At 43.5% G+C, this 11,692-nt stretch overlaps 1 protein-coding gene across 1 annotated transcript; it reads right to left on the minus strand.

Moving 5' to 3' along the window:
- Positions 1-296: 296 nt before the first annotated feature.
- On the minus strand, positions 297-4,312 carry atg10 (ATG10 autophagy related 10 homolog (S. cerevisiae)). Its single transcript, XM_037681977.1, has 4 exons — positions 4,298-4,312; positions 3,853-4,027; positions 533-630; positions 297-453 (listed from the first exon to the last, which is right to left on the minus strand). The coding sequence occupies exons 1-4, from the start codon at positions 4,310-4,312 to the stop codon at positions 352-354; spliced, it is 390 nt and encodes a 129-aa protein (XP_037537905.1). The 3' UTR covers positions 297-351.
- Positions 4,313-11,692: the final 7,380 nt, after the last annotated feature.

The raw sequence follows: 11,692 nt of genomic DNA on the forward strand, positions 1-11,692 counted from the left end.
TCCAATTGAGCTGATGGCTTGCTGGCAGTAGTCCATCTGAAGCTTAACTGAACTTTTTACCTCTTTCAACCAGCCAATCAGCATGCGGTCAAATGGCCGTGTACGGCTGGTTATTGTATGGCAAGCCATGTTGGCATATAATTGGATTGTCGGCCACACGCGTTCCTGACACAATAAAAAGCCCGACACTGACCTGGTCCGCGCATTAAGAACATTATTATAGCCCGGTCCGGTCCGAATCCGGGTCGGGCGTGGGCAGGCTCTGGGTTCAGGTTAGAAATTACAACTCTAATCCCTGCTCAGAGCAGTCATTTCCTCTGTCACTGTGTGTCTCTGGACCCAGCCAGAACCCTACCTGTGCTGGTCCTGAGCCGCTTGCAGCATGGGCCGCATGAAGTCCTTTGTTCTACAGGGGTGGAGGACAAAGAAAGGTTGACCCAGAAGAGGATGCTCCTGATGAACAGACAACTCATCACAGATCCAGATTTCCACAAAGGAAACAAACGCTCAAGAAAAAGTTGTCTCATTTTACCTGCTGACTTATTGCATCCAACGGACAGCTTTGCAGATGAAGCCTGAAGCTTGGGTGGACACAGCTCCACACCTCTTCTAATGTCAGGCTCCTTCCCTCTGATACATGAGGAAGACCAACAAGAAACAAAACACCCATCAAACCTGACACATCAACAGCCTGCAGCTTTTATTGGATAAGCTGGCTTTAACACCTGTTTTCCCAACACGTTTCACAATAACCGTTACAAGACAACAGACTGACATAAACAGATTTCATGTTAAAAATAATTTTAACTGAAGCCGTTTTTGATCGTTGGTCAAAACTTGAAAATAACATCCTGATGGATTGAAGGGTGTCTCACTCAAAATATGTGTTGTGAGTGACTCTCAGCTACTACCACATGAATTTTTACCTCAGTATCTAGCCATTTATATTCAGTAGTGTTGGCTAATACTGATTAGCTGTGCTAGCCAACTTGAAATGAGTATAGCCAAAAAGTTGTGCAGTTATAAATGGACATCTAGTTGTAGGTACCAGCACAAGAGAGCAGTTGATCCCACATTTTCATAAAGTGGGGCTTCATACATTCAACACTTGCTTTTCTCAAGGGCGGACGCCTTCTCCTCTCCCTCTCCGCTTTGCTTTTGCTCTGTCCCATCTGTGAAACTGCTTTAGAGCTTCTCTTGTACAAATCTTTCAAATCGTAACTATGGACTTGGATTTGGCCAGTTGGTCCCTCAACACAATTGATAACATTTCTTTGAAGAGAAGACACACTTTAGTTAGGTGAGCAGATTTGCCCTGTTGGCACACATGCAGCTGTGTTTTATTAAAAATGCAAAAATCAATAAAAATACCTTGTTTAAAAATATGAATCCACATTAGTCAACAAAAAATGGATGGATCTCTGTAACTTGACAGATATTGAGGTAAAAACTAATGTGCAAGTACAAACCGGATTCCCAAAAAATTGGGACACTAAACAAATTGTGAATAAAAACTGAATGCAATGATGTGGAGGTGCCAACATCTAATATTTTATTCAGAATAGAACACAAATCACAGATCAAAAGTTTAACTGAGAGAATGTATAATTTTAAGGGAAAAAGCTGTTGTTTCCAAATTTTATGGCGTCAACAAATACCAAAAAAGTTGGGACTAGTCCATTTTACCACTGTGTGGCATCCCCCCTTCTTTTTACAACACTCAGCAGACGTCTGGGGACAGAGGAGACCAGTTTCTCAAGTTTAGAAATAGGAATGCTCTCCCATTCATGTCTAATACAGGCCTCTAACTGTTCAGTCGTCTTGGGCCTTCTTTGTCGCACCTTCCTCTTTATGATGCGCCAAATGTTCTCTATAGGTGAAAGATCTGGACTGCAGGCTGGCCATTTCAGTACCCGGATCCTTCTACTATGTAGCCATGATGTTGTGATTGCTGCAGAATGTGGTCTGGCATTATCGTGTTGAAAAATGCAGGGTCTTCCCTGAAAGAGATGACGTCTAGATGGGAGCATATGTTGTTCTAGAACCTGATAATAGTTCTCTGCATTAATGGTGCCTTTCCAGACATGCAAGCTGCCCATGCCACAAGCGCTCATGCAACCCCAAACCATCAGTGATGCAGGCTTCTGAATGGAGCGTTGATAACAACTTGGGCTATCCTTGTCCTCTCTGGTCCAGATGACATGGCGTCCCAGTGTTCCATAAAGAACTTCAAATCGTGACTCATCTGGCCACAGAACAGTCTTCCATTTTGCCACACTCCATTTTAAATGACTCCTGGCCCAGTGCAAACGTCTGAGCTTGTGGAGCTTGCTTAGAAATGGCTTCCTCTTTGCACTGTAGAGTTTCAGCTGGCAACAGCGGATGGCACGGTGGATTGTGTTCACTGACAATGCTTTCTGGAAGTATTCCTGAGCCCATTCTGTTATTTCCTTGACAGTGGCATTCCTGCTTGAGGTGCAGTAATGTTTAAGGGCCCGGAGATCACGAGCATCCAGTAGAGTTTTACGGCCTTGACCCTTACGCACAGCGATTGTTCCAGATTCTCTGAATCTTTTGATGATGTTATGCACGGTTGATGATGATAACTTAAAAGTATTTTCTATTTTACGCTGGGTAACACCATTCTGGTATTGCTGCACTATCTTTCTGCGCAACAATGGTGGAATTGGTGATCCTCTTACCATCTTGGCTTCTGAGAGACACTGACACTCTGAGAAGCTCTTTTTATACCCAATCATGTTGTCCATTGACCTAATTAGTGTTAATTGGTCTTCCAGCTGTTCGTTATTTGTTCAATTTCCTTTTGCCAGCCACTTATTGCTACTTGTCCCAACTTTTTTGGGTGACACTGTGAAATTTTGAATCAACATATTTTTCCTTTAAAATGTTACATTTACTCAGATTAAACTTTTGATCTGTCATCTATGTTATATTACGAATAAAATATTGACATTTGCCATCACCACATCATTGCATTCCGTTTTTATTCACAATTTGTTTAGTGTCCCAAATTTTTTGGAATCAGGTTTGTAGTTGAGAGTCATTGTATTTTGGGTGCGACATCTTACATTACAGCTTGTTATTTTAAAAGTTGGACCAAAGTGGCTACAACTTTGTCATTTCTCAGCATATTAAATGTTGTTTCTCATTTTGAACCCGTCCAGTGGACCAGATGTAAATTTTTTAGATTTGTCTACCTGGATTATTGAGCATGCATAAGGATATTGTTTCTCATAGTTTCTCAATGATGATTGTTGTCTAAAACGGTGGGATAAAAGGCAGCAGGAGATGGGCATTCCTTCAAGGAACGCTAGATCATTAAGTCTGAAGTCTCTTTTAGTCTGAAGCTAGTCTGAAGATGTGATCCACTAGATCTCAGGGTATTAGATTGTGGAATGATCTGGAGGTTGATATTAAAAATGCCAAAACTATGTACATATTCAAGAAGATGATAAAAAAAATTTTTTTTTTAAATATTAAGTATAATGTGAGTTCATAAAAATTGTTTACAGTTGATCTTATATTTTAGCTAAGTTTTTTTTATTTTATTATTTTTTATTTTTTTTATTAATTCATCTTGCTTTTGTATAGTAATTTTGTTTGGAATATATTTTGGGGACAAGGGGCAGATATTATAAGAACTCAATCTTCTTCTGCTGCCTTTCATTTTATTTCTGTGATTGTATATCTTTTTTCTTTTCTTTAAATTTTATTATATTTGTTGTTTGGATGAAATGAAATGAATAAATAAAACATACATACATACATCTTTATTTTTTCTATATATTTTGACCATCAGTCTAAACAGAAAGATTAGAGGCAAAGACTAACCCAAAGTGAACACTCTGAAATAGAGCACAGGAGCAGCATAGCTGCAGGAATACAGGATGTGATACTCAAACAGAAGCACCGGGTCATCGTTCTCAGACACCCGACAGCTGCTGTCGTCTTCATCCTCCAGCTCACCTGAGGAGCAGCTGGGATCAGATGAGGCAATGCAGAGAGGCTGAGTAGATACACAAACAGAGAGACAATGGTTATGAACTGTTAGCTTGTGTTGCTTCAGAACAAACAGATAAATTAGTTTGTACCCTTTTATAATATAAAAAAACCACAATTGATGTAACCCGAAATCTCTACTTTTGTCTCATCAGTTACAGAAACATCTCACAGATACTTTGGTTTTAGTCAACATACATTTTAATTAATTAAATTAATTGCATTAAATTAAAACATCAAATGTTTTATCTGTTTTTCTGTCGGTGGTGGAGCCTACTGGGTCTGTTTCCATCAAGACCATCATCATTCAGAACAGATAGTAGCTATGCATGCTGATGCAAGCTGAGCATGCATCAGGAGATAGTAGCTATGTTTACATACGCAAAATTCTCTGACCGGATTGAAATGTGTTCTGTTTGAATAATTCAAATGTATTGTTTACATGGGCTAGGCAGCACGGTGGCACAACTGGTAGAGCTGCTGCCTCTCAGCGAACAGGCCCCTGGTTCAAACCCCGGTCCAGGGGCCTTCTGGGTGGAGTTTGCATGTTCTCTCCGTGCATGCGTGGGTTTTCTCCGGGTACTCCGGTTTCCTCCCACAGACCAAAAATATGCATGTTAGGCTGATTGGTAACTCTAAATTGTCCCTAGGTGTGAGTGAGAGAGTGAATGGTTGTTTGTCTCGTTTGTCTCTATGTGGCCCTGTGATGGACTTGCGACCTGTCCAGGGTGTACCCCGCCCCTCGCACAGTGATTGCTGGACATGGGCACCAGCGACCCCCGTGACCCAAAATGGAATAAACGGGTAAAGATAATGGATGGATGTTTACATGGGCACAATCTGTTCTTGACGAGCGTTTAAACTCAGGTCCAGCGTGGCTGCGGGAGGGTCTGGAGATTTCCTAGTGGGCTGGTCTGATGTGTGGGCTGTAGAGCCAGCTCTCCCTGTTTTTGTAATTTTTTTTAGATCTTTTTATTAACAACATATAAACACAGAACACTACTGCGGCTGAGGCTGCCAGCGCTCGTTTTTTTTTTCTTTTTTTCTGACCTGTCAATCAATCCATTAGGCGTGTCAGCAAATGACCAATCGGCGACCTCAATTTGTCCCAAAGGTAAACGCCCCTTGTCTGTGAAGCTGACTGCAGCTGCTCAGGGTGTATGCTCGAGTATGAAGTCTGGTACAGTACACGCATACGTATGCGTGAACGGACGTACGTGGGAGTATACACACTTCACTTCCGGCGAGCTGATGAACGGCAACTCCCTCCGGCTTCTCTGCAGTCTTTTATCATCAAACTGACCCGTTTTTTCGAACCGGACTAAAGTTGGTCCTCCTTCCAACCGAATTCGGTGTTCAGTGACTCAGAGAGCCGGACGGGACCGTCCAAAAATATATTTTGGTCCAAGACAGGACGCTCCCACCCCATCGGTCACTCTGAGTGCACCCTGCTGGCCAGGTGACCCCTCGAGCCAGGGAGTCGTTGCACGAAGGTCCGGTGTTTTCTCTCTCTCTCTCTGGACCTCAACGAACTCTTATCTGGACCTTTGTGGTTCTACCTGGTTCCGACAAAAATCGCCGGGTGGTATTTCGCTGGTTTTCTGCTGGACTGGCCCTCGTGGTGTCTTCATAGGTGTGGGGGAAGTGTACCTGTGACCCTCGAATTGGACCAGAACCGAACCGAGGTGGCTGTGGGGATTTCGTCTTCAACAAAGCCGGTCTCAGCTTCAGTGAGCAGCCCGTTACTTTCACCGAAGGACTGTCCACCTCCGTGGAATCGCTGTGTTCACCTGGAGTAGACGCTCCGGTGCTTTGAAGCGCCGCCGGACCGGAGCAGAACCGGGCCAGGGACATCTTCAGCCTCTTTGTCTCTCGTGCTGTGGAGTGCCGGAGCCAGACTGGAGCAGAACCGCACCGCCGGACCGGAGCAGAACCGGTCCAGGGGCATCTTCAGCCTCTTCGTCTCTCGTGCTGTGGAGCGCCGGAGCCGGACTGGAACAGAATCGGACCAGACCAGTGTCGACTTCAGCCTCTCTGGTCAGTCTCGTTTTTCACCGGGGGTGCCTCTCGTGCTGTCGGGTGTGGAGGTGTCGTGCAGAGAAGCGAAGGAGCAGGCTTGCGTGGTGCTCGAGAGAAGTTCGGAGATTGTATCGGGGATGCTGCAGGCCTCCATCCAAAATCACATGGATAATAATTAATGTTATTCCGGATCACGCTGTTGGCCCTTGTTGACCTGAAACGAGCTAGGATCATGCCTTTCACTTCAGGAGGATTTTCTGGCAGCTCGCTCTGCTATTTGCTACAAATTATCTGTTTCTGTTTCGTCCTGTTGATATTGGACCCAGCTTCTGTTTCCCATGGGAGCATCCATCCATCTTCACTGGGGGGCCGGAGCCCCCCTCAGCCCAACTCAAACTGCAGTTGGGCCACCTCATCGGGTTTGTTTGCACATTTGAACTGTGACGTTTTATGGTCTGAAACTTTTCTGCATCATTCATATTATTGTCACTATTTTCAGTTCTCAGATTATCTGGAGTCACTGAATCTTGTTAATACACCTGGATCTGCCCATCACTGCAACTTTCACAGTTTTTGGGTTATGAATGATCGCGTCTTCATTAATGTTTGTCATGGTTAAACTGGGATTCTTTTTCAGAAACAGATCCCGTCTAACCCTGAATGTTAGGAAACACCTTGTATCTGTGACTTTCCTTCCCTCCATTGATTTTGGTGACATTATTTACATGAACGCTCCTACAAGAACCCTGCAGATGTTGGATGCTGTCTATCGTGGTGCACTAAGATTCATAACTGGCTGTGATTATCGTACCCACCACTGCACCCTGTATTCACTGGTTAATTGGACATCATTAACTTCACGCAGACTCTCTCACTGGTACATTTTCATCTTTAAATCACTTCTTGGTCTGCTGCCTTCATACGTCTCCTCCTACATGTCTCTGCGTGAGTGCAGCTACAGCGTGCGCTCTCAGGACATTATTACCTGCAGTGTTCCCTCAGTGAGGACTGAACTAGGCAAAAGGGCCTTCTCCTACTCCGCTCCTGTTTCCTGGAATATCTTACAAAAAGATTTGAAGCTCTCGGCCTTGACCTCTCTAAGTGGCTTTAAGAATCTGTTGGACTCCTGGCAGGGACCAATGCAGACATTTTCCTGTTCTTAGTTTTCTACATTCGCCTTAGAATCTAGCTGTTTTTTGTTACCTTTTTCTTATAGCCATCCTATTTGTAAAAAAAAAAAGAAAAACCTGCAGTATTACTTTTTATAATTGTTTATTGTTGTTGCTGTTGTCCATTGTTGTTATCTTTCTTTGTTGGAATCAGGTCTCTCTTGTAAATGAGTCCTCCAGGCTCAATGGTATTTACCTGTCTAAATAAAGGTTAAATGAATATGTGCACCTACTCATACATGCTTTCATATTGTACAATATGTAAATGATACAGCGGTGGTGGGATGCATCAAAAATAATGAGGAGTCCAGCTACAGGCAGGAGGTAGAAACCCTGCAGAGCTAGAGCAGTAAGAAGGTTGTAGACTTCAGACAGAACAACCCCTCCCCCGTACATAGGAGGATCTGCGGTGGAAGTGGTCTCCAGCTACAAGTACTTGGGTGTGCACCTGAATGACAACCTCAGATGGGGCACCAACACTACCAGCCTGATCAAGAAGGCACATCAGAGACTCTACTTCTTCAGGCAACTGATGCAAGCTGGTCTGGGAATCTCAGTCCTCACCTCATTCTATAGGTGTGCAGTGGAGAGCATCATGTGCTCCAGCGTCAATGTGTGGCATGGAGGCTGCACTGCTGTAGCAAGAAAAGCGTTGCAGAGTGGTGAAGGCTGCATAGAAGTCTGTTGGAGTCAATCTCCCCACTACCACAGACATCTACACTTCCAGATGCAGGAAGAGGGCCACCAGCATCATGAAGGACCCCACTCACCCAGCACACACATGTTTTGTACCGCTCCCCTCAGGAAGGAGGTTGAGGAGCATTAAGTGTAGAAGCACTAAACTGAGGAACAGCTTCTACCCTGAGGCTGTTAGACTCATGAACCAGGATAATCACTGTGAAAAATCACATCATGTTGCTTCTGATCTGTTTCATGTTGCTGTGTTCATGCGTGCTCATCTGCTCACACAGACTCATGTTTGTGCTGCTGTTGGGCATATTGTTTTTGCTTCGTGTATTTTTAATTAAGTTTTCTTAGTTCATATCTTAGATCTTATTACTGTGTTTCTTTTACATTTTATACTTTTGTTAGATGCTATGTTCCCTCTAATTTTTCATGTTTCTGGGCAAACACATACGTTCCCTGAGCGCACTGAGGACCACTGTGAGCAAAATCAGATGTGCAGGCTGTAGTCATACACCAGTATTACACCTGTTCAAAACCTGGGATCATAGTAAGTTACATGGCTTATTGAAATAATCAAATTACAGCAGCAATTTCCTTTAGTTTACTTTTAAGCATAAGTGAGTTGGCCCACTTAAAATGAAAACAAAATTAATCTTCATGTTCATGAGATCAGTTTCAGTATGTTATATATAAGAGTCCTGCTTTGGTCTGGGTGGGGTCCAGTTGTGGCTTTGAGTGAGGGTACTGCTCTGGACGATGTTTAGTAACATGGTGGCCATTGGTATCAGAAGCAAGTTTGTAATGTGGTGGGGGACACACTGGTCAGGGGGTCTGGGGGTCCTCCCCCATAAAAAATTTAATAAAGTAGATTAGGGTGACCAGACATCCCCGATTTTCGGGGACAGTCTCTGTTTTGGATGACCTGTAAAAGCTTTCTCCGAAAATGTCCCCGATTTGAGCGTTTAATGAATGAGAAAAAAAAGTTGAACGCAGACTGTTTATTACAGTAGCCAGGTGCAGTTGCATGCAACAACTGCTGTTACTGCAGCTGCTGGTTGCACCAGCACTGCAGCTTGGACGTTACAAACAGAAGAAGAAGAAAAGCCATGTGGGCCGCCTTTAAAACAGAAGAAGAAGGAGTGTAGCACAAGTTTGACAACACCGACTGGGAGAAAAAAAAAAACACCAAGGGAGAGTTTTCCTGTGACATGGTATGTATGAACTGATTTATTTTGTTTGAACTGGGTTGATCCTTGCTGTGATAAAAGTTTTGTTCTTAGTAGGAAATGTTTCCAAAGTTGTCAGCTGTGTCCAGGTAAAATAAAAAAAATACAGGGCTGAGATAAAGATAAACATGAGGACCCAAAGCAAGCTTTTATTAACAAACATCAACAAAAGGCAAGAGGAGGAGTAACTGCGGCTCTAGTAAGAGAGAGGGAGAAATCATAACAGGATGATGAACTGCCTTCAAGGCTCAGTTAAGCTGGTTTAGACTTGACTTAAATATGTCAGCAAGCACCTCGCAGAGCTGATCGGCACAGTCTTTCAGCCGTAGAATCCATCTTTTCAAGAACCTTAAGACAAATGTCCTTAGAGACACTACGTCTACTCTACCCCCTCCTTTCCTGCTAATCTGGGACAGATACTGGCATCCTGCTCTGTCACAGGAAGTTTCTTTGTTAACCTTTTCTGTGTGTGTTAAAATTTACAAATGGGACCACCCTGACATGTTGCATGATTCTGGATCCCTTTCTGTGTAATTCACCTTCTATGTTGAGTCACCAGACTTTGAGACTCCTAAAGAAGGGTCTTGATCAAAGAGCTTCACTTGGCCTTATCAACAGAGACTGGTCGCCATGACAATAAAGAAAGATAACCCCCAGTTGAAGTTCTGATTCAAAGAAATCCATTTTGTTTGCATCAACATGGTGTCACACATCCTTAGCAAAGAGTCATTGTATTATCTTCTCTGAAGAACTTTGAGAAGGGAGATTTTAATTACATTAATTATACAGTGGGATTCTCCTACTGTAAGAAGCCCTCTGATTGGTTAAAAGTTAAGGGGCCCATCTTCCTGGTGCCAGGTATACTGAACACCAAGAGAGTTGTGAGATGACAGCCGATAAGAAAAGTTGGCTGGGAGCCAAGCTGAGCAGTGGGAATGAGTGGTCGTTTTCCACGCAGTAGAGGGCAACTGAAAAGAGACTCTCTGAGAAACAGCTATGATGGAAGACATGTCCAGCTGAGAGATAGTGGACATCCTGAAAAACCTCAAACACCCAGGAGCTAAAGGTACGAGCCAAACGGACCGCAGCCCTGAGAAACGACATCCTTCTTGGGACAGAGGAATTCTACTGTCTGTCAGATAAATTCTTCACCCACTTTTCTGTCTCCCTGGCATGTAATTGACTACTGGAGTGTTGTCCTACACTGAATGTGTTGTTCAGCTGGTTTTGGTTGTCAGCAGCAAAACTGGTTGATCCACTCTGAGACGGTGCTATTTAAGAGACTGAGCAGAATACAGCTCCTCAGACTGAGGAAGTCTCTCGGATGAGAGATGAAACGTTTCTACATTTTTTGTTGATTTGCTTTGTTTTGTTTTTTTGAATGTCCAGAGGACCAGATTTAACTTTTTTAGATTTTTCTACATGGATTATTGAGCATGCATCAGGATATTTTGAACCACTTTGGCCAGGATTGCCTCAAACTAGTTAGAGAGTTTGAAAAAACAGCAAGGAAGAGGGCAGACTACAGGAACCATTTGCGATTCAACCTCAGATGTCGACAAAGTGGCATCATCCCCAAGAGCCTGGAACTAAAATCTTCGGTCAGCGGGCACCGGGCAAGCAAGATCCTTCAGAAGGCATAGACCCAGCTGCTGAATGAACGGGTGAGACAGACCAATTTTACTATTGAGGCCTTGAAGGCCAAAGAAGAGCACATTAAACAGAAACTAACAACGTGTCTAGATCAGACCACACTTCAGCAAGTGATGGACTGTACAGATCAGGCACGCTTAGCACAGCATGTCAAGTCCAAGACTCGACAACAAAACAAGTTTAACGTACTAATAACTCATCAACACCATCACTATTCCAATAACAACACATTCAGTGTAGGACAACACTCCAGTAGTCAATTACATGCCAGGGAGACAGAAAAGTGGGTGAAGAATTTATCTGACAGACAGCTCACCCAGCCAGAAACAGAGATTCTTGCCAGGGGACTGAACTTTGCGGTTGCACCAAGTAGAATTCCTCTGGTGGAGATGATCACAGCTACTGAGTCAGCCATCCACAACAACAAAATTAAAGAAGCTGAAGCAGAACAGCTCAAAATCAAAGTTTCGGCCTGCCTCAGCAATGCCAAACCACCACCTTCCAACATCAGTAGAGAGGAGAGGGGTGCACTCACCACTCTTAGCAAGGACAAAAACATCATCATTCTCCCAGCAGACAAAGGAAGGTGCACAGTGATTTTGAACCAGAAAGACTATCATGAGAAAGTTATGACACTCCTTAGTGACTTAAACACTTATGAACCTCTGAAAAGAGATCCAGGAAGTGGTTACAAGAAAAAGTTAATAGATTGCCTGAAAATTTTGGAGCAGGACAAAGCTATTGACCGTTTTCTGTACCACAGACTGTACCCAGGGGAGGCCACACCTAGTCTGTATGGTTTACCTAAAATCCACAAACAAGGTGTACCTTTAAGACCAATTGTTAGTATGATTAACTCTGTCACTTACAATGTTTCCAAATATCTGGCGTCTGTACTCATCCCTTTAGTTGGCAGCT

This window comes from Nematolebias whitei, chromosome 9 (assembly GCF_014905685.2).
Source record: "Nematolebias whitei isolate Nwh7 chromosome 9, NemWhi1, whole genome shotgun sequence".
Taxonomy (NCBI): Eukaryota; Metazoa; Chordata; class Actinopteri; order Cyprinodontiformes; family Rivulidae; genus Nematolebias; species Nematolebias whitei.